Below are 23,801 nucleotides of genomic sequence, written 5' to 3'. Positions count from 1 at the left end.
CCATGAACTCGCTTATTCACACCTTTCTTTGAAGGTGATTATATTATACATATGGCATAAACCTAATACTTTACTTTCTGAAAATTTCGTCATCAAAAATATTCTGCTGAACCGCAAAAGAGAAAACTTTTCACACCTTTCCTTTATGTCACTGTATGAAGAACATGACTTTTCTCTAGTGACATCTTACCCCATATCTCCCATTATGCATCCAGACCACATGTCCTCACACTTACACTCACCTGATAAAAAAAATAAAAAGATAAAAAAAGTTACATGTCAAGTCTTGTGAGTCCAAAATAATACAATTTTTACCATAAAAAGCGTACTGCACTTAATTTCATTTCATATTTCCAGACAAGTTGAAAACAATCATTTGCTGGCTTATTGCACACCTTAATTTAAGTGTATCTGTGTATCATGCCAAAATTTTTAAAAACTCCACATGATTCTATATGCAATCCTGAGTTTTGAAAATATGTCATTTTCCTTTCCTTCTCTTAAAAGAAGCTGCAGTGTTAGTCTTCAGCACCTGCAAATCATGAGTCAGCTTTCTTGTCTTCTGTGTGATGATACTCACTTCCCAAATTTTCAGAGTTAAATAAAAAAATAATATTTTTATTTTTCTAATTTTTTTAGTTCTCTTCTTCGACTATGATAATGTGATTTTGAAAATCTTCCCATGAAAAACAATAATTCAGACAAAAAAAAAACATGGTGATCAATGAACACAAGGTAGTACAGGAGAATCTATCAGCTTCTTCCTCTGCTCTCCCTCCCTCCCTTCTTCCTCCCCTGCCTGCCTCCCTTTCCCATGCAATTCCCTTCTGCTCTGACAGCTGGGATCACTTTGCTCTGGTCTCAATCCTCCTCTTTCAAAGCTGTGTCTCACTTAAATTTCAGTAGAAATGCTTTCCACTTGCATGTTCCATAACTTCTCTTACCGTACACATGAACATCAGTTTATTGCTTCCATTTTAAAAGCACAATTAGAAAGGAAATGAAGCTCTGTCTGACAATTGCACTCTCACCCTAGCAAAACAGCGTCCTGCCCCTCTCAGCCATAAAGAAAGGGAATCACCATTATAATAATTTTCACTTTTACCCTGCCCCTACATCCACTCAAAAGTATGTGGCTGGAAAAGGAATACTGAACATGCTTATAGGATAGAGCAACCATCCTACATTTCTGAGTATTTTTAAAAATAGTATTACATAATCTGAAAAAAAAATCCTTTAAATGCAGATGTATCTCTGCATTAAATATTATCTTTATAGTGCCTGAAAAAAAATCCATTAATCAATAGAGTAATTTATCTTTTTAAACATAGGCCACATAAGCATGCACAATCCAGTAAGTCTGCACTCCAGTTCATTATCTAAATAGTTTCAAAACAGTATTTTTATTTTAATCATATCAGGCTGGGACTTCACATAACATGGAAGAAGGAAGGCGAGGTGCTTGTTGCTGGCACAGTGGTGGAGATTAAGGCACTGCAAGCAGACAAGGATAACTAAGTAGATGAATACCATGGTTACAGCAGAGAAATGGTAGCAGTCTGGTAGCAAATACTGGAGATTTGGGTAAACTACCAGAGAAACAGGGGCTTTGGGTAATCTACAAGAGGAAGTGAATCACGTAAAACAGATAAAAAGTTGTATTGGTAAAACTGTTCTATGTAACAGTACTGAGGAAGCTCCTCATTATTCCCACATCAAATAATGTATATTCCCATCCTGTGTCATAAGATGGCAGCCATTTGGTCTGTGGGTGGGACATTTCAGTCTCTCTGAAATGAATGGAAGTGGGAGGCACCTTTATGGTCTATTTTGGATGAAATGGTGACACCAGGGCTGTCAGGAATTACAAGCAGGGAGATACTAGAGCATTCAATTAGAGGAAAATTAATATGTCAGACCCTTCTCACGTTACTGCAAGAAATAAAAATACTTCAACATTGTGAGAAACAGAAGGAAAAAGTACATATCAGAAAGACGCTGATAAGATCCTCCACTTTTTAAGATTTTTCTCTTGAGACAGAGTGAAAAAGCAAATAAAATTACCACTTAGAAGTTTTCTTCTGTCAGAGAAAATGCCAATGTTTTGGGCCAAGGTCTGTGCCAGGGTAACTGCCATTAAGTCTGGCTTTCCAAACTGAAAGAAACAAGCAAGGTAGGAAAAGTAATCAGTAACACACAGGTATCTCAGATTCAAATGAAGCTTTTCTCATATCAAGGCAAAAAATGGCAAAATCAGATACACAGTGTTTTAACTCTTATTCAGGGTAGACAGATGAAAACTAAACACTGCCTTATAGACAAGCTAAGTAAGAGAAAGTTTGTTTCTCTCTTGGCATTGTGGCTGGAAATATGAATGACAGGATATTGTAGAATTTGCTTAAAAGTGTATTTGAAGCTTAAAAGTGTATTTGAAGTGTATTGACTTTATTCACTCATCGCTCTTCATTGAAGTGTTCCTTCTAAAGAGCTGCACTAAGATTCTACATCATTTACAGCAAAAAGAAAGAAAAATATTTTGAGGAACACGTCTGCACTGATAAATTCCATGCAGATAAATTTTCACCACTTTTTGCTCATGCCAGTATCCCCACCTACCTCATTCACACCTCCGCCTTTAAGCAAGGAGCAGATTCCACCAGTGTGGGCTACACCACTTCGACTGCTCTGAAATCGACTCCCCCTTTGACAAAAATGAAAAGAAAAATAAGTTTACCCTGCTCTGTCCATGAGTTTTGCACCTGCCTGTTTCAGTATCTACCCTTCTGATTTCCAGATGAGAAGCTGGCATGTGCAAATGCTGGATGCCACCACTATGCTGCAAACTATGCAAAAACAAATGGGAAAAACATATAATCACTCCCAAACCTCACAGGACCAGTTATCTCCAGAAAACTTATACCATCTTCCTTCTTACTTTTCAGACTACCTAATATAAGAAGGGGACTATTTTGCCAAACCACCCAAATCTGCCCAGAAACAAGAATGTTTCTTGACATTCTACTGCAGCAAGTGCCTTCTGCTGGCACATGCTCCAGGCAGAGTTCAGGAGAGGACACCATTCTCCCAGTGCACAGGTCTAGTGAAACAGCACATCTCTAATTGAGCAGTGCTGATGTGGTAAAACTCAAGGGGAGATGCATTAACACAAGATGCAAAGGTAGGTGAAAACTCCCTGGAACTACAGCCAATCTTATCTGAGGAACAGATACGAGCCTCTGAGCCTAAATCTAATCACCTCTTTGGTGCTGACCACATCAGCATGAATGACTGCCAGTTACTGGAGACAAAATATACTCTGCTCCACCTGAGAGTACTGATCCATCTGGGAAATTATTTTTCACATGTGAGAAGAGAAAAACATTAAGAAGGATTACAATAGGATAACTGTGCTAAAGGTGGAAGCTCATTTGTAACCATTGTACCCTCACACCAGCTACCCCCACCTCTCAACTTAGCTGTATTTCACTCACAGACACAATTTCAGAAACTGCTGTTTCTAAACAATCTATGAATGTAATACCACAAACACCATTGGTGGTGGTTCTATGGATAGCACTGGAATTAGCATTACAGTGGTATCCAGAGTCCCAGCTACAGGCCAAATAGGGCTCTCTTTTGTCCTAGTCAATCCACACACATTCACAAGAGCCAGACTTTTCCCCCAAAGACTTTACAATGTCACCAGAGAAGACACATGAAGAATATGAAAAAAACTGATTCCCATAAAAGAGATTAAGATCTGAGACATAGAGAAACCAAAATCTGCAAGCACTTCTTGCAGATCTTACTAGCTTTCTTCAAGGCTGAAATCAGTGGCAGTAACTAAGCACGTGCAAAAGTTCTGAGGGTGGATACTGGGCTTGTGTATCCTGGAACCCTACTGAAGTCATGTGAAGTGAGGTGTTTAAGTTAAGTTTATTCTTACAAGCTCCTAAAGCAGTCAGCAGAGAGAAAAAAGACTCCAACAGAGATATTTGTTTGGCATGTCTTGTGTGGATCAAAAATCTCAGCCATGTATCTCTCCTGTACTTTTGTAAGTATATTTTATTACATCAATCTTATTTTCAAAACAAGATATTTAGAGAAAATTACATTCCTCTCAGTTTAGTATTCTTATAGCTCAAATGTCTTGGGAGAACAAACTGTTTTGAGGATCTGAAACATTTCAGTAACCCTGCAGCATGCAGGTCATTCAACAAAGTGAAGCAGGCCATAGTGCCCTTAAGCAGAAAACCTCATTGGTTTCAAAACCAATGTTCTGTCTTTAAATAATCCGTGCTCTACTGCTGAAGAAGCCAACCTCTGAGGTGGAACCATGCACGACTCTTCAGATAGCTGCACTTGTGGAGTAGGTGATTGCACAGAATAACAAAGGATTACAGCGCATGCAACTCAGGCTTAGTATTTTAAAACTAAAATATGAGACAAACCTCTAGTCGCACTGGCAGGCAGTTTGTGCACTAATTTTTCCCACCTCCCCATCCAAAACATTATTTTCTGAATTATTGTGGATTACACACACAATAGAAAGGAGATGCAATCAGCCCCTTGTGAGAAGCAACCCCCAAGGAAAGGAAAAAACCCAGTAATAAAACATCACACAAGGTTACGTACGAAAAAAGGTGAACTGCGTCACTTTTCTCTCTGATAAAATCCCTCCTATATTTCATAAACTCACGTAGAGTCACCAAGGGGTTTTCAGATATGGTGAACTTGTTATCAGTAGCCCAGGTTTCCATGGCAACCAATACTATCCTGGTGTTAAGTTGTTCTTTATATATCTAGTACATTAAGAGAATGAACAAATACATTACGTCAAATAGAACAAAGGTGAGGTTTACCCCTTTTTGCTATAACTTGCCTTTTTACATAACTAAATATTTAGCTTATTCTAGCACACTTTATATTCTTGTAGGTGATTTTATCTCCCTTAAAACCAACAAACATAAAAACCAAATAAAACCAAAATTTTAGGCTTAGTTCTTCAATCAGTTCTCTTAGCCTCCTCTTAGCCTACACAGGCAGAGGAACATAAAAGAAAAAAGTGATTTTTGAAAAATTACTACATTCCAAATAGTTCAAAGATTTGAAATTAATGGGTCTTTTATAACAGCCAGCTCACCCAGTGACACACAAGGGCCCTCTTATGTGGAATAATGATCTATAAAGCCATATTTTTCATTGTTATATATGTCTACAGGAGTATTTCAGCTCATGCTGGCTGAATCACAAGAAAAGGGACGTCCTTTCAGTGCTGCCTTAACACTCTACACCATGTACTTTCAAGCATTTTCTTCTTCTAGTAATACTTTTCTTTTTCTAATACTTTCCTGTGGTGAGGTGCAAGAGCCAGCACCGACGTTAAATCAACCAATTTAACATCATAAATATAATCCACATAGTTCACGTGTATGTCCCTATTCTAACTCATTTACTCAAGTGCACTTTTTCTGGAGAAATTTTAATGCATTAGAATTTCAGATTGTCTTTTGGGTTTGAAATTGTCAAAACAGGGATCATGTGCTAGAAATTGTAGTGTCTAAGGTGCTCTTTCAAACTCAGACTCAAGGGACTAATCCAGCTGGATACCTAAATGCTTAAAGCCACAAAATAAAACCCCTATGATGCTTTATGTTAGGCAAAGCCTTTGTACCGTGAATGAACATGGTTCTAGATGAAAAATTGTAATCTTCATATACATTACTGTATTAACATATTATTGTTATACCATGAACTGACAACTCCTGCATCTTTCGTCAGGAGAATCTTATGACTCATCTCACACGTAAAAGAACATATAGTTGAGTGATACTTACCAAATCTGCCATGTTCACAACTGATTTAGCATAGCTGTTGGTATGGCCAACTGACAAACGGTGCTTTTTACACTGTGAAACAAGCACAGACCAGTAACTGGTACAGATTTCAGAAAAACAAGGTCCATTTCCAAAACACCATGAAGTAAAGAGCAATTATATCAACAATAAAGCTCCTGCACAAGGTTTTGTCTCTTGTTTATAACCAATAGTAGAAAATTGTTCAGAAATGCACATTACTGATATACTTTACAACAGCTGTTGTGAGGATGTCAATTCCTCTTTAGAAAGTACCCTAGGATCTTTACTGGAAAATTATATAAGAACAGGAACATTCTGTTACTCTCTTCATTCTCTTCATTATCATTATTGTTTGCAATTTTAAAATTAATCACAAATGCCAATGTAGAAATTAGCAACAAAAACTTCCATAGCTGAGATTCCTTAAGATGTGTTATCCCAGAAGTGCCTGCATCCATGTTTTAATCTATCAGACTCCCTTTTTTCTCAATTTTCTCTCTTAAGCTGTTTTCTGGTTTTCTTCTTGTCTACTTTGACACTCTCATAATGCCACAGTAACTGATTCAAACCAATTCACCAATCAGACTCCAATGGCACCTTTACTGAAATTTGTAGTGCAGAGTTATAAAAATGGCACTGCAAACAGCTGTCCTCCTCCTCCTCCTATTTGCAGAATAAAAAACAGTTATGAATGAGCATCATGGACATGAAAGTCACAGGTATCTCAGAAGAATAAAGTGTATAAGATTTTCAGAAATGTTTTGCCATCTTGTGCCCCATGATGCTTGATTTTGGAATGAAAATTGTCCGTATTTCTAGAAGTCAGAATCTTTTAGCAGGCAAGAGGTTCCCCACAACTATAGTGTAGGAAAGGCATCCTTTCAAGCAAGAATGGGGGGAAAAACACCAAAAACAAAGAAGTTAAGCCCAGAGCAAATGATATTTCCTGCTCACAGAAGAAAATTATTTGGCTTCTTTGATCACTGGCACTTACCTCAGAGAATAAACTCCTAACTGGACTGGCTCTTGCAGTAGCTGTGATTACACAAAATTAGGAAACACTGTCCTTGAAGAAAATCTGCCTGAACAGATAGGATCCCAAGGGAAAAGTTGTGGCTTCAGGTCTTTAGGATCAAACACTGATTATACAGTTACACTGATTTAAGGAATTTCCATCCAATATTATTAGTTTTAATCCAAGAATTTATTCCTGTATCTCCAAAGTGAGCTGCTGGAGGAGTACACTGATTAAGGACAGCAGCACACTTCTTGTACACTTGTACACTCTCATGTCTATTTTTGCCAATTCAGGTATTGCTTGAGAGAATTACTGCAGATTACAGAAGAAGCAGACAAGATTCATAGAAATATTTTGATTTTAAAGCCACAGAGGACCATAAAATCATCTAACATCACCAGTTGGGATGGGTACTACAAGGCTGAACGTTATCCAGTTATTTCCACAAGCAAATCCATTGTTTGTGCTTCAAGCTATCTTTGAACACTGCAAGTGATGAAGAATTTGTCATTTCCTTTGATATTTCCTTCATTAGATGATTAATAACTCATTTTCACGGACATAAAACTGTGCTTTTTCCCACTTGAATGAGTCTGACTTTTCTTAATACACTTTTATTATGTCTTTTTCCACTATGTTAAAAACTTCACTGTATTCTCCCAGACAAAGCATAAAAGTTTAACAAAATAATTTTCTCTACATTGATTGGGACATATCAAAAAATCTAGTCACTGTTAATATCCCCATTCTCAACAGCTGCTGCACAATTGAAATAACTGCACTGTGGATTGCTGAGTGCCTGTAACTAAGACAAACGCTCAGGAAAGCCAGAAAGGAAAATCACCAGCTTAAGTCACACTGCCATTAGTTACTTTCTGACCCTTCTTTCATCTTATATATCTCAGGCCTAGTTGCATTCTTGGTGAAATTAACTTGCCAAAATTCAAAACCAATGATCAATGGTTTGATCTTCATCATCAATAGCTAATGAGACCATAATCTCTTCTATTAAGGACATACTGAATTTATTCTGGCCTTATAGTGTCCTTTATTGTTATGCTGTGTGGATAAATTAACACAATTTGATGTTAATTGCAAGATGTTGAAAAGTGTCAGTCTTACCATTAGATGATCATTTACAATCATCAACTCAATGTATTTTGTTTCCTCTTCAACTTTACGTGGAATCTGACGAACCTATGGAGAGAACGTAATTCTAAGAGAGTCTAACAATACAGAGAGAGTGTAACTGGTAACAAACATCTGCACTTAGTGGCTTCCCCACTTTAATAATAAAGGGAATGAAGTCTCTGTTTAGAATATTTATTTTGAAACAAAATAAAGTGAGATAAACTAGCTACTCGTCACTATTGCAACATAAAAAAATAGGCAGGTTTTATTATGGGAATTTCTGATAAAACTATACTCAAAATGAGCAAAAATATTTTGCCTACTTTTTAATTTGCAATGTAGCAGTATTTTAAAATTTCCTAACTCTTCAGGTAGGCAGTGTCCAAGAGAACCCATCAATGTTTAGCTCACATTAGATAACTCATTTTGTATTAGCTGTATTTATGCAGAGATTTCATGCCAAAACAGCAGGAGCAGCAGGACTCCATCTAGACAAACCAACTCAGCAGACATGAAACAAACTTGATGGCACATTCCTTATAAACAAGCATATTGGCACTTACCTGCCTTTTCCTTCTTTTGTGTCTTGGCCTTACAACAAAATTCTGTGATGTTGTATTCATCTGCCAGAACTCTAAGCAGAAAACACAGACAAATACATTGAATATTTACAAAAATATAACCTAGCAATTAGTGTCCCTGATGGAACATGACAGTAGTATGGCATTCTTCAGCGCTTCCGATGCAGCAACAACTCATTTTCTCAAGTTTCCAGCTAGAAGGGGGGCAAGCCTACAGATGCTTCCCAGTAACAGGGCTCTTATTAAAAACTACTAGTGATAATCTGGGTTTGTTGAAACAGATGATCTGTGGGTGTCACGCTTCAGAAAGCACAGCAGATGTTCTGTGCCAAAACTTCACCAATACTGGGCATGAAATATTAGCATAGTGCTTCCATGGAGTGAATTACATTTTCGGGAATTCAGCAGACATTCACAGAGCTCTTGCAACAGCTACCTAAATTAATAAGAAGAGCATGGAAGGCAGAATTAATGCTTTAAGATGATTATATTCACAAAGCAAAATATGTCAGAGTTGGGAGAAACCTTATGAGACTCTGGCAATGCTCTCTTACCAACACAATATTCCTCCCTGCTAATCCCTCTGTGTCTTTAACTTCTTAAACCTCTAATCATAAGCATCAAGTAGTTTATTCTTTTGCCAGATCCTTTTCACCAAATCTATTACTAGCCCCTCATGGAAAAGGACACATTATAAACTAAGCAGAAGACAGCACTTGCTCTCACCCTTTCAAATGTCCAAGAAGTCATTTTCCTTCTTTAATTTTAGATTCAAAGTCCCTGCCTCTCTTTTCCCTATATGGAATAAAGCTCTTTCCTTATCTTGTATAAATGCATTCGCTATTCACATACCCCAAGATCTTTCTCTGATTCATGCAAATTAAATGTTTGCAGTTCCTTTGTTAGTAATAATGTTTTTCTCCTTTTACTGCTTTCCCTCTTTTGTGTTTTCTGCAGCTTTGGACATCCTTTGAGTTTCAAGGAACTGAAAACTTCTTTCAGTGTTCCAGTGATTTTACCAGTCCTGTAGAGAAGTTTATAGAGCACCCCTATAGCACTATAGGATTGCTGGAGCTGTGTAAATTAAGGGACTTCCAGTTCACATATCTTTTGTACTCAAATTCTGCTTGTTTTACAAATTCCTGACTGGTTCACTTTTGCTGGTGAGACAGGAAAGATTCTTGCAGTTTCACTTCCTGCTGTATATTAATGGTACAATTTCTGCAGGAGAGTCAAAAATAGGAATAAAACCATGCTGATAGGAATTTGACAGGGCTGCCATATCACCAAAATCTTAAAACACAAAGTTGAGTTGCCTGACAATATATCTGACAAGATATTGCCAGGCCTAAGTGAAAATCTTAACCAGGAGCAGCAAATTACTAATAAGACAAACCAGGAAAACAAAGCATGACTAACTGTTATTGTCTTGGGTAAATTAGGGACTATAGTGTCATTTTGGTATGTGAGGTTTGCAGATATCTTTTCATGGAGCAACCCGGACACCATAGGCTCTCTGCTTAAAACATTTTCATGGTTACACCAATGCACTTGAGGACTTTCTTTAGAAAAAAGACCAAGGGCAAATTAAATCACACCCAAGCTCCTTATTTATTGCTTAAAGACCTGCAGACTCTTGAACTTGCAGTGATGAGAAACTAAATATTGAAAAACTTTTACAATGTTTTTGATTATGCTTTATGTATGTTAATTAGTTTAGACTCTGTTCCAGTGCCACACGACTGGATCTCAACCTGTCATTTTTGGTTTTATAATATGCATAATGAAACTGGCAAAAATAACACTTTTCAATCAATAAAATCATAATTTACAGTATGTATGTATGGGTCTCAGATAACTTTACCAGCAAATGTGATTATTTTACCCACAATCGGAAGTCAGTCATCTCTAAGGGGAATGATGCAGCCATTACCATTAACACATTAACACATATTAACACTGCCTTATGACTCACAAGATGGATAAATGCACACAGGTTGTATCTCCTGCCAAGGACCCTCAGGCAAAAGAACATGACCAGCAAAATCACAGGGAATGTTGATAGTTGAGAGAGCCTAGCAGATATTTTGATGGGAATATATTACCTTGAAAAAATGTCATGAAGATTCACAGAATCATAGGATCATCTTGGTTGGAAAAGATTGCTAAAATCAAGTCCAACCTTAAACCTAGTACTGCCGAGTCCCACTAAACCATATTCCTAAGTGTTGCATCTACATATTTTTCATGTGATCCCAAAAGAAAAGGACATCTGATATGTATTATTTGAAAAACAGCACCTTTGGTAACATACTGTTATTTAAAACCGTGCCAGCACATTGTAGATCTCAACAGAGATTGTGAGAAAAAACACAGTCTAGTAAATACAAAGTCAAATGCTCTAAGCATGCCAAGTCATCTGTCCAAGCTTCCTTATTTAAAATCCTCATTATTCCTCAGACCATTGCAAAGCACAGTACAATAAATTCTTTTCTGCAACCGTTTGTGGGGTTTTTTTAATACCTAAGGAGCAAACGAGTGTATAAAGTACATTGCTATTGAACTGTGATATAACAGTGTGTGCTTTTACTATCACTGATACTGAATAATCCCTATCACATTATTTTTTTTTCCCTTTCTAACACCAGTATTGAAGTTGGTGATCTATCCGGTTCATTCCTAATGCACTGGAAAGGCTGAGTGGAAATCTTACTTTACACACACACTCTTCTAAAGATAAGAGAAAAATCTTGGCTTCACGGAAAATCTCCTTAGGCCAGTCAAATAGATAAATTATGAGAGTCTTTATGATGACATACGCCAGCACAGTGCTTGCTACTGCTAATAATAATTTTGTTCTAGTACTTTCAAAAAATCAATCACAACAATACCATTAGTAATTAATTGCAAATATTATTTAAAGAAAAAGAAGTCAAGTCAAGATAGCAGTCAGACCTCTCCACATTGGCAGGGAAGAAGCAGAAGTACTGGTGGAGCTCTTATCCTCTGGAGCTATGCATGGAACATGAATTACAGACAGAGATAAATTGAATAATCACAGCCAAAGGAAAAATGGTGGGCTTCCTAATGAGGAATGTTATACATGCACATGTAATTTTCACTACAAACATTAGAAATACCTTTTCAAACAATTTTACAAAAACAAGTGTGGGCACGTGGGACAGTAGACTGTGAATTAAAGTCTATTTCTCCATACATGGGATCGTAAACATAAAGTTTAGCACCCTGTACCTCTTATCCACACTACAAATACTTGCATAACTGAGAAGACTAGCGCTCTGCAGCTGAATTTCCTTTTTAACCTCTTCTACAATCCTGCATTTCTGGTTCTATCTAGATGGCAACATGTTCCATTATGTCACATCCTGGGCTTTGTAAAGCAAAGTCAGCAACTATTTCTTTGTTATCTATAGTAAAATCAAAACTGTACAAGCATGTCTAGATTTTTGTGGGAAAACAAATAAACAAAACAAGATGTGAAGCCCTAGTTTGACAGTTTTTTGAATAAAAAGAAGCTTTGATGGAGGTGAAACTGGGGCATTTACTTGCAATTAATCCCTTTTCATAATTTTAAAAGCAAAAAACAATTTTATTCCAAAATCTTGAAAACATAAAATTTCACTATTAGGAAGTCTTATAAAACAGCTTATAGAAAATAAGTACCAACACTAGCAGTGTCTTAGTATAACAACCTGAGGTTTATTTTAAATTCAGCATTTGTTGCATTATTTCCATTCTTTTGAATTATGTCCTCAAGAAAATGAGATAAATGATTCACTTTATTATTTGACTTTATGCACAATAAATCGCTCTCATTACACTACTCTGCAAGCACAGGTAATAAGCATGGTACATGTGTAACGTGCAGGTACACAGGAAGTTTTGTGACACAGGGATCAATGCCTTGCACAAAAGTCATGAGCCTTTTGTGCTCGTGTCACTCCATCCCAGCATTGCCTCTACCTCACCTGGGCAGCCATCATCATAGGACAGGAGGCACCAAGCTGGGACACTGTTTTTGCTTAGATTCAGACAGATTCCTTCTTCAGAACTGAAATTAAGGCAACCTCAAGCAATTTAAGCTATTTTTTTTTATTTTTTTTTCTTTTCTTTTCTCATTAGCTCCCTGAATGATTCTGCTGTGCTCAACAACTGGCAAAACTGCACAAACTGTGCTCCAAGGTAAGATCTCAGATCCAAATGTTACCATAGGACAAATAGTTTGTAACAAGATGACCAAACATCTGTAATTATCCTGAAGAAATTAGTCTGGAGATGGTTTCTACCAAAATGTCAGTGTCTACAAAGGACAGTTATATTTATCTAGGATATGTGTTGTAGAGCAGGAAAACACATCTGTAAAACTGGCAAATGCTTGACAGAATGGGGATATGTCATAAATACTGCAATTTTAGCTTCAATTAACAAGCCAACCTCTCAGATGAAAACCCATTTTTTAAAAAAAACTTTCTCCCTTCACACACACAATATGGGCATTCATCACTACAAGCACTTGAAGCCACTTCTGCCTCCAAATTCATTTGCAGTGAAATGCACAGCCCTCATCATAGCCAGTACTGTGAGAGATGCTGACCAGACTGGAGATGAAAGTCACTGAACAGCAATGACATTTGGTAACTTCTTGTCTCCCAGGCTTATGCTCACTCCATGGTACTCACCCTGTATCTCTAAACAGGAAAAACCCATGAAGAGTTATCAACCACCATCAATGTGGTGTTTATTTTCATCACCTCTAGGCTTTCCTTTCCTCTCTACAACTACTAGCACATAATCCAGCCCACAGACCACATGACCTGTTAAGAGAAAAATGCATCACAGCATGAAGGTCTAGGAGAGGTTTCATGCATTGTATTCAGGGTTTTTTCATCACTTCAGATTCTTTTCCTGTGCTTTCATTATTTCAAAATGGGGTTTTTTTTAGTATTTTTTTAATTTAACTGGGTGAAAAAAGGTAAATCTAACAAAACAATATACTCTCAGAAGATGATCAATCAAGTATAATCAACAAATTTGGCCTTAGACTAAAACACTCAGTAAGTCATAAATATATAAAAAATCATACCAGACGGCAGGTCGACTGAAGGAAATTCAAACAACTTGGATTTGTAAACAGAGTGGAAATGGAAGTCATCCTGAAATAGTAAGTAATTACCCATATTACATCAGGAAAAATTAATCGATCTCATGAGCATTAAACAGACAATTCCAAAGGTTCTTGTTACCCAACACATACACCAGTGAACATGCGAGTTGCAAGGGCCAGAGAAGGGGACTGGGCACTCACAAGCTTCTGTTGCTGGCTCCAAGGGACCCTCCTCTAGTGCTGCAGTGCTCTATAGCCAAATGCTACAGAGCACACACATACAGACACATCAGTGTCTAATTTTTGGAGGTCTGCTTTTGTCTGTGAAGAGGGAGTCTCACATCTGGAGGATATGAGGTAAATGAGTTGGGAATGAGGGGATGACCCTGTGGTCCCACGTCCTTATGCCTACACTGTACCCATGGATCACTGCACTTAAAAAACACAGCAGGACTACTTAAGTAAGTTCTACTTACATCTGAAGTGTAGTTTTCATCGGGTTCAATAAGGTAAGTATGATTTCCATCATAGAACATCCCACTGTCAAGAGCAGGGAATATAAATACAGATTTAGTAAACAAACACTAGTGCAACATGAAAGTAACTTCTTACAGTTAATATACTTTATTTGGGAAAGAAAGGGTTTAAAATGGTTTCCGGAACTAAATGCAATTCTGGATCAATCTTTTGTTTCCTCATTTCAGAAAGATTTTCTCCTGTGGTGAAGCTCTTCTTTCTTCCAGAAACCTTCTCTACAATACATATAAACACAAAATGGACTAATTTAACCAACTGAAAGTCCAGTTCAAAGCCCCTCCTTCCATGCAGGAAATATCTACCTGCAACAGATAAATAAGGGACCTTTCTTTGGGAACACATATTTAGAACATATGCATAGCTTTCCCCAAATAAAAATGGTATTGAATTGAATAATCCTTAGGTTTTAATGGTTTTTTAATTAACTCTTCCCTTAGCATTTCATTTAAAGAAAGTGTTGGTACAAATATTACTCAGAAAAATAAAGGTTATTTCTTGTATCAATACACTCTGATCTTCAACCAAACCAGAATATTTTTTTAAGTAATTTTGCCTTTACTGCAGTGGCATACACACATAGCTGGGATTAGGCTGTATCAGCATGTCCTTTTCAAAGGGCCACTGCTAAGGTGTTTAAACTTGGCCCTAAATATGAGTACAACATGCCTAAACTTGAACGTAGCACACAACAACGGCATGAAAGTGAGATTTTTTTATTTACTTACGTTATTGTTAAAAACGCCCAAAACAAACAGGAAGAACAAAAGCAGATACTTTTCTTTTTTCTTATGGAGCATTTTTTTAATCAGCAAAACTGTCATTCACAGAAGTAACCTGGGTTACTGACTGTACAACATATATCAAGTATAACTACAATGGTAAAGCTGCTTCACCTTTCAAATTACAGGTGCCTATCCTTTCAAAAATAAATACTGTCTATACAGTTTAAGCAAAATATTCTAACATTTGCTGAAGCTTCTTTGCTTGGAAATACAATGAGGTTGGGGAACATCCTGTAGCTCTTTATCAGGAAAAACTTCCCTCTAACTGCAACTTTAGTTTAGCGGGGTCTGCAAGTTGAAGCGCTGCGGGCAAAGAGCTTTTCGTGAGACTGCTGCTCCCAGCAGCACTGACCTCTGATCGAGTCACTCAGCAGTGACAAGAATAATAGTCACAGCTGACCTACACACCTGACCTGCACACTCAAAGCACTCATGGCTCTTCTCCAACCAGCTACCACAGACCTAGTGCGCTCTGAATAAACCACACGCACATGGCTGTTAGAGAGAAAGCAAAGCATTTCAAAAGCCTGCATTTTGATGATGTGTATTCTTCAGACAATCACATTTGTAGCCGTGACAGTCCAATTCACGGCAGGGACGGCAGTTTTTACATTCACCAGCAGCCGGCAGCAAGATCCCAGCCGTGCCTGCTGGCTGTGCCCTCACCTCCCAGCCCCGGAGCCCGTGCCTTGCTACAGCTCACTTATATCCCAGCAACCGCTGTCCTTATATCCAAAGTCTTCCTTGTGTTAACTCACAGGAAACCGTGGCTGCTGCATAGCCCACAGAAAACAAACAAAACAAAAATCCAAGCAAAAATGGCTTGCTCGAAGTTAAGGCTGCAGAGGTACATTTGTCATTAGCCATTTGTCGCTGTGTCATTTGCCAAGTCGTTAAGAAGACATCTATAATTTCAGGTATTCTGTCAGCCAGTCATGCGATTGATTTAACTAATAAAAGGAAGGACGCAAAACAGACATTACTAAAAGAAGAACTCATAACTTGTGATTAAAAATCCCAACATTTTTTTCTCATGTATGAAAAATTCTGCTGTTACTGCCTGAGATCTAGAGGTACAAATACGCAAAAGAGGAGACTGACATGACCTTTAGAAATATGAAGCTTGTTATTCTCCTAAAGGCATCTGTTCTGTCTTATGTACTTCCTAAAATTCATGAAAGCAAAGCTCCTGCCCTATAGATCTTACAGAAGACAACTCTCCCCAGCTACCTTTATTCCAGCAAGACATTCTGATTGCAAGTGCAAGTTTCTAGTAATTCCTTGTCATTTAAAATCAACTGTGTAGGAGCTAGATTCAATGATGGAAATGCAGTGTCAGAGAATGTGAGTTTAATACAGCTCAGGAAACATTACTTTCTCATACTGGATGCTTGAAATACCAGCCTTATTAGAGTAAGCTTGTATGAAAGAACTCAGCTGAAACTTTATTATATCGGGGGGGAAAAGGGGGGTGTTTAGGAGATAGGGAGATACCTCTCAAGAGAGAGCTGAATCATACAATGAAAAAAATGCATCATCCATCATGTATCTTTAGAAGGGACCAACTTGGATATTAGGCCATTTAAGAATACAGAGCAGCAGAACAGTCAGTTTTAAGCATAAACTCACAAAAAGAAGGCAGGGAAAGACATATGCAGGCTCTCCTTGGTTTCTGCTTTTTCTCCTAGGAGTTAGCTGGGGCCAAGACCTAATGGATCACTGCTAATGGAAGCCACGCAGTGGCTCAGGATGCATTAGGAAGCTACTATTTTTAGGCTCACTGTCCATTCTTTAAACTAGGCTCAAATTTCTTGAGCTACACAGCTGTAAATCAGACAAGTGCAAGGATAACAAGTCCTCTGCATGCATTCTCCCCTTCATAACAAATACACAACTATAAAAGAAAGACGCTACTCAAATGGAAGTATTTACATGACTGATACCAGAACTACAGAATAGCTGCAGATAGACAATAGGCTGGGGAAGATTTCCATCAGCTAAACCCTGCTTCCACAGCAAAGGGTAAAGCTCACGTAATCCCACACAGGCTCACTTGGTGCCATGACTTTTCAAGCTGATGTCAGTATTAGAATTGCTGAGATCCTGTAATTCCCAAAAGTGACAGGCACTTGGTTGATCTGAAAATCTGACTAGCATCATTCAATAGTGCCAAAAGTAGACAGGTCCAAAAGCTGTACAATCCATACACAGCTTCATGTAATCTTCAGTTGACAGATGCTTTAATTATAAGTAAAATTATGTACCTCAAATAGAAATTATTGCACCCTCTTATACCTTTTCTTTTAGATTTTTCAAGATTTTACTATATGCAAGGTATTACCCCATACACACAGCTTAAGGCCAGAAATTCTGTTAACAAAAGTGGATAGTGCAAGATAAATTCTAAACTGACATTTTCTTTGTAAAGAGACTAGAAAAGAAATAAAGTATGCATCATTATAGCAACTAGAAAAGAACACAACTTCCAAATAATTCATTGGCATTGTTTTTATTCTAGAATAGGATGTTTTCAGCTACTTATACTCTGCCTTCTCTATAATAAATTATCCTAAAACACTACCTGGACACTGCCATAAGTCCTCAGTTTAGAAAAAAAGGAAATTCAGAAGATTGTTGATTACTTAATATTGATGACAAACTAATAGGAAAATAAATAGCACTTATTTTACAATATACATGTATTATTTTACTATAAACAACTTGATTTTGCTTAAAAGAGTAACAAACAAAGGTCATTAAAAACAAAACAGCAGACTTACTGTAATCCATGGCATGTTGACAAGGCAACAAATGATACAGGATTTCCTCGAATTTTTCCCTGATAATAGCAATGTTCTCCTCCCTGAAATTGGAAATTGAGACTGTAAATCCATAGGACATTCTACAGTATCACACTCCATCCTGTCAAAGACTGCTTTTCCATAAACACATTGCCAAGCCATTGACATGGCACCAGGAACTGACTATCACTCATAGGGGTGTTCATCCCATCTTCTTTGAGCCTTCGTTTGGTTCTTAGACAAACACCATCATCTCAACACTGTAAACCAAATGGCGTATTTCACAATTTCAGTGCAAAATCCCTGACATCCTAAGATGGATTTCAGAGACAAATTACCCCAGAAGTGCTCATCTTTCTTCATTGACTAGAGAAAGAGTTGGAAGTAGAGGCCTTAGACTCAACATCTGCTCTGCACATGACTGTGATGAACTCTGCTCTGAGGGTAAGGCAATTTCCTTCTTCTGAGGAGAAAGGTATGCTAACAAAATAATAATAATAATGCTTGATTGAAAAAAGACCAACTCAGAAGTAGTCACTAGAGCTCCAAAACTAATGGAAACTCTAAGAATAACTAAGTAGTAAAGGAATACAATGAAAATGAATATTTGCCTCCTCTCTTCTGCAAATGAAATGTATACCTCTCAAATAAAATCCAGCAGAATCCACTGAAAAATCCACCCTGGTTTCACTGTTAGGGATGTGAGCCCTACTGCATATGCAATAAATTTATTCAGTATTGCACAATATCAATATTTGTATGCAAAATTAGAAAAACAATTCAAACATCCATTAATTTTCACCGACATATACTCTTCAGAAGAACTTACCTATTAGTGTCTTGCCAAAATCAGCTATGCTCTAATGCATTGGTTTAAGGACTATGAAGGAGATTTTCAGATTTTTCAGTGCTTTTTTTTTTTTTTAATAGCATTTATTTGCAAATACTTCTTCGAGCAAAAGAATGAATAATCTACCTAGTCTAATGTACCCAGCCCTGTGAATATTTACGTCCATTTACTAGAGGGAGGGAAAGGCATTACAATTACAGCTTTTTCAAAAGCCAGCAGCCACTTGCATGATGTATAGCACACTCATTTTAGACATCTGACATTAAATGCTTTTGGTCTTTATTTTTCAAATAAGAAAAAAAATTCAATCAAGATCAGGCTAAAGGCAAGAAAATATGTAGGCGATATTGCTAGTTTTGATCAGGAAATCCTGTTCTGTTTTTACAACATGTGGAATCTATTGTTGAAAGCAGCTACAATGTATGGGTGCCTCTGGTTTGAGGTGCACTCCTTAAGAGAGTGTAGGAGCCTGTTTGTTAGAGCACAGCTGCTCACAGGGAAACAGACTTGATCTCAGCCTGGTCAGAAGAAGTCCTACACCACACTGACCCACAGAGTGACCACCTCGCTGCCCACGATGGCCACCTCTCTGCTCAGAAGTCTGAAGGGAAACTGGTGCCACAAGGTAATGTTTGATGCCTTGTCTCACGTTGGTAAGAAGCTCTGGGGCTGCCCCATACCAGGCCACAACAAGGTGTGTCTGGCAGCAGGTGCATGACCCATCACCTGGACCAGCATCTCTCCTGACTATCAAGACCCTGGGACACAGATCAAGTATCAGCAAAAAGGAGAGTGTTTTAATTTCTGCTTTGCACTCACATACATTTTAACCACCAATATCCTCATTTAATTTTATTTCAGAGAGACTACATCCTTCTTTGTTTTTCCTGAAACCTTGGCTCATTTTATCCTCCTTTTCTATACCTATTTACTTCCTATATCTTAGCTACTTTAAACTCTCTTCACTTGAGATTTTCTTTCTTTCAGTCAGTAGGGTGTCCCCCACTACAGGATCATGGAACTGCTTAAGGCTTTCAGGTCCTTTTGGAATATATGAATAAGAAGTAAACAAAGAGAGACTCCAGTAAGCAAATAAAAAACCAAAACAATCAAACCATATGGATGATCTAAAACCTTATAAAGCATACTCTCTAAAGAGAATTCTTGAATTAGTATTTCTGTAAAAGATATAACTGGAGTAAGTGCATGGATATGGGAATAATACTGAAAAGACCATCAGTAGGGAATTGTACAGACTTCTAGCTGTGGAAGGAATTTTGAGTAATTACACAAATTGGTTTGTTCTCAGAAAATGTAGTTAATATGTACCAGAAATAGAATCTCAGGCTCCATTAGTTTGCAAACCATGTCTTTTCAACCAGGAGGAACATTTTTTCATACTAAGAATCCAGTCTGTGGCTCAAAAGTGTGTTTTGATCTTTTGAATGAGCATCAAATAAATGTCCCATGACAGTACCTCTAAATTAATTTATTCTGTAAAAAATCCAAGGGGAAAAAATATGCATACAGATCTAGAAAAGAAAAATGTAAGAAAAATAGCTCTAAATTCTTGTCTGGGAAAAGTACAATTGAGAAACAAACACAAATTCTACTGTATTTAGTCAAATCAATTCTACTAGAGTTCATGGTAATTCTGGTGGACATAGAAACACAACTCTGATCTCAGTCTCAGGGACCAGTTCTTATCACTACAAAACATTCCTTTCTATATGTTAACATCCGGGAGATATTTTTTTATGTATGTACTTACATTCCTATCATTATAACATGTCACTTCAAAACAGTTAAAATGAACTTAAGCTAATAAAATTTATTTTAACTTCTTTAAATAAAGATAGTTTTTTTCCAAGTACTTGATGCATGAGATTATCTGAAGTGGTTAGAGCATGGTGCTAATAATTGCAAGGTTCTGGGTTTGACCCCTGTATGGGTATTTCAAGCTACAAATTCTGAGAATAGAAGCATTTAGGAAACCACTGGATGTGGCACTCAGTGTCATGGTTTAGTTGGTATGGTTTGTGTAGTTATGGTAGTGTTTGGTCAAAGGTTGGACTTAATGAACTTGGAAGTGATTTCCAACCTTAATGAGTCTATGAGTCAAAGGTTCTGTACTGAGTCAGGACACATGAAGGGACTCTACAGGGCAGGTTTCTTCAAGCACATGTAATTTTGGCCAAGAAGTTTACTGTTGTTGCTTCACTATAGAGTTGAGGCTGAAATTGTGCTGGGGTTGCCATGTACTAAACCTGTTTCATAGCAGGTGCTGCTATAAAATACACTGTATTAGAGGAGAAATCATAGTATGTGAGAGGGCTAAGACCACCAAACACTAAATATAATTATCATATCTATCTTCTTTTACTCTGCTCTTGGAAAACACTCCCTGAAGGACTGGGATTGTCTCTCTCCTGGTATCTTTAGCAGTGAGACAAAAGCAGAAAAAAATAAAATCTTCATTTTTTCTTAAAAGTATTCTGGTCCCATATGATAATTAAGAGTTCCCTTAAGACCTGAAATTAGCATCAACTACAGCTCAGTCCAGAACATCAAGGGTCTTTTGTGAAGAGCTATTGGCTTCCTGTAGCTAATAGAGGCTCTCTCTGTTCTCTCAAAAGCAATAACTGCCCATCTCAGCAAATCAATACTGGCCTTTGCCAGTACTGGGGAATGGTTCGGTGCAAGAGGAGAGGAAATCAGACCACTCTTCAAACATTTGCCAGCCATAAGTCAGAGCAGCCCACTGACCCACTTCTGCTCTAAAATTGAACCTGGTCACTCTAGAGTCTAGGAGAAAATTAGGGTAAATGTCATCTATGAGACAAGGTCAGCCTGATGACAAGGGCTGTGACACAAACTTGCAACACACACAGGCAGACGTTATGCCATATCTAAAGGCATGCTAATGCAACAGCAGAGTGAAGTTCAACATTTTTGCCTCCACAAGGCACACAGCCATTGTTCATGCTGTGGTTTGCACCATGCAAGGCAAAATTTCTGCCAATGCCCATAGCACTCTGTTGACAATTTCCTTGGATGAGTAAGTTATCCTTCCTGCATGAACCTTCTCAACATGAGGGACAACCTACTGGTGATGTCCAAGGGCAGAACACAAAATACAGATTTTTAAAAAGAAGTTTATGGATTTGGAGAGATAAAAATGTAATAACATCCTATAAATAATAAAAAAAATAAAAACCAGAATGACTCCAGTGTCAATTAAAACAAGTTAATCATTACAATAGTTGTCAGTTCATAAGATTGCCTTCATCTTGATGCTTAAGTTGGATAATTGTAGCAAAATTCTGAATTAGGGCTATTTACCCTGTGAACTGCTACAGTTCATCTCTAACCAAATGAAACCTTTTTGCCCATGTCAGTACAAGTCTTGCAACTTGTCGGGTACATAGTGTGGCAAAGATGCTAAAAAATGTTAAGACACAGATGTCAGCAATGCAAATAAAATCGGTTCCCATTTTTATCCTTTAAGAGAGTTTGTCCCTGCTTTGAGAGGCACCAGCTGCTGAGCAGACACGAAAGAGCTGAAATGAGTATTAACTAATACTCATAATAAAAGGTGAAATAAGTAAAGCAAAAGAACAGCCCCGACAGTCATTAATGGTGGCAGTTCACTCCTCTCTGCAGTCACAGTGCAGAAAGCATCTGCTGACCATACACTGGCAGGGTTTGTTATTCGCCTCAGAGACACTATGACCTTCCCAGGGGAGGAAAATAAGGATGCACATTCATCTGCTTTCTACATCGGATATCTAAGTAAGCCATTTTCTGCAATTAAGAGAGGCACTCACCAGTAAAACTTGTGTGACAGCAAGGCACTGACCTTAAAATTAATACCTTCCTTCTCCTACATATTCCTATTTTAACACTCTTTAATCCAAAGGAAATGAGATTGCTGGTTTAATTCAAATCCTAGTAACTTATCTCCTTCTTTCCTTGCAGCAGAAAGCTCCCAAAAGGCCAGCTAAGGCTCAAGCCACCATTCTGTGAATGCTAGATAATGATTAGCTGCCAGATAACGATTAGCTGTTTAAAGAGCTACCCATTATGGGGCCACTAGTTACAAAAATGCATAACTAAGGCTGCAAGGTCAACAGCAAAAGGAAAAGAAAATGCACCCTCACTGGCTGACCTCTATGGCAGAAAACAACTTGTTATGAATGGGCTTGTATTAGTAAATACAAAAGTCAAAATGGCACTTTGACCTGTGTAACTGCAATGAGAGAAAACATCTTTTAATTGACATGTACTAGAGCAATTGGCAGGGGGCCTGCTGTGGAACTGTGCTGAGCCTTGAGTTCAGCTCTTACTCAGCTCAGTAACAACGCCAGGGACCTGGCACCACCTCTTTGCAGAGTAGTTTCTGGACTGCAGACGCCTGAAAGCCAAATATTCTGAAATTGTGAACGGAGCCGTCCCTTTGTAGGAGGATGGCTATCACATGTGCTCACATAACTCAGAGTCGACACACTGTAGTGACATTAGATTATAACGCTGTTTCAGATTCTGAAATCAGAGATATGGAATCCAAAATTAGGATAAGGCACAGATGCTTCTAAGCCTTCTCCACAAAATGCCCATGTTTAAAGCCTGTTGGCAGCACTCTCAAAAAACAGACACACATGTATATGACAGGATCCTGCACGCAGGCGACTCGCTCCAACTGCCATCAGTGACTCACAGCAGGAGCCTTCAGCAGATGGCACAAGATATCAGCCCAGCTTCCCAGTTCAGAGGCCAAATGAGGGTTGTGTTTACTGCCCAGTAGCTATGAGAGAAGATGCTCCACAAAACACTGCAGGGTGTGGACAGAGAGCTCATGCCAACGCAACACCATCTGCTGTGGAAGCTGCCTTGGCATCTGCTTGAGAAACATATTCTTGACTTGCCTTGACTTACCTTAGTGTTAGGGAAAATTATTTTTTATCATCAGCTGCCAGGAAAAGACAAGGCAGAGGAGAAAAGGTTACCTCTTCTGGCTACTCTGTTGCTGTCTTTAAGATAGCTCTTGTAGCAGTGGCTAGTGTCTCCTAGTCCTAGGCATACATATATACATTTAAATGACAGTCATTTTTGTCTTTA

General features: G+C 37.9%; 1 protein-coding gene across 5 annotated transcripts in view; it reads right to left on the bottom strand.

Moving 5' to 3' along the window:
• ADAM22 (ADAM metallopeptidase domain 22) overlaps window positions 1–23,801 on the bottom strand; it is a 128,099-nt gene that overhangs the window by 38,075 nt on the left and 66,223 nt on the right. For all 5 annotated transcript variants that reach the window (XM_058833142.1, XM_058833138.1, XM_058833139.1 and 2 more), the window contains exons 5-14: window positions 17,813–17,895; window positions 14,190–14,253; window positions 13,693–13,762; window positions 8,571–8,641; window positions 7,999–8,073; window positions 5,838–5,909; window positions 4,636–4,802; window positions 2,617–2,701; window positions 2,065–2,155; window positions 191–242 (exon numbers count right to left, since the gene is read on the bottom strand). In XM_058833142.1, the coding sequence (XP_058689125.1) occupies window positions 191–242; window positions 2,065–2,155; window positions 2,617–2,701; window positions 4,636–4,802; window positions 5,838–5,909; window positions 7,999–8,073; window positions 8,571–8,641; window positions 13,693–13,762; window positions 14,190–14,253; window positions 17,813–17,895 (830 nt within the window). The remainder of the gene's footprint in view (window positions 1–190; window positions 243–2,064; window positions 2,156–2,616; window positions 2,702–4,635; window positions 4,803–5,837; window positions 5,910–7,998; window positions 8,074–8,570; window positions 8,642–13,692; window positions 13,763–14,189; window positions 14,254–17,812; window positions 17,896–23,801) is intronic.

This window comes from Poecile atricapillus, chromosome 2, assembly GCF_030490865.1.
Source record: "Poecile atricapillus isolate bPoeAtr1 chromosome 2, bPoeAtr1.hap1, whole genome shotgun sequence".
Lineage (NCBI taxonomy): Eukaryota > Metazoa > Chordata > Aves > Passeriformes > Paridae > Poecile > Poecile atricapillus.
Note: the sequence above shows the minus strand (reverse complement) of the source record. Positions and strands in the feature narration are given on the sequence as shown.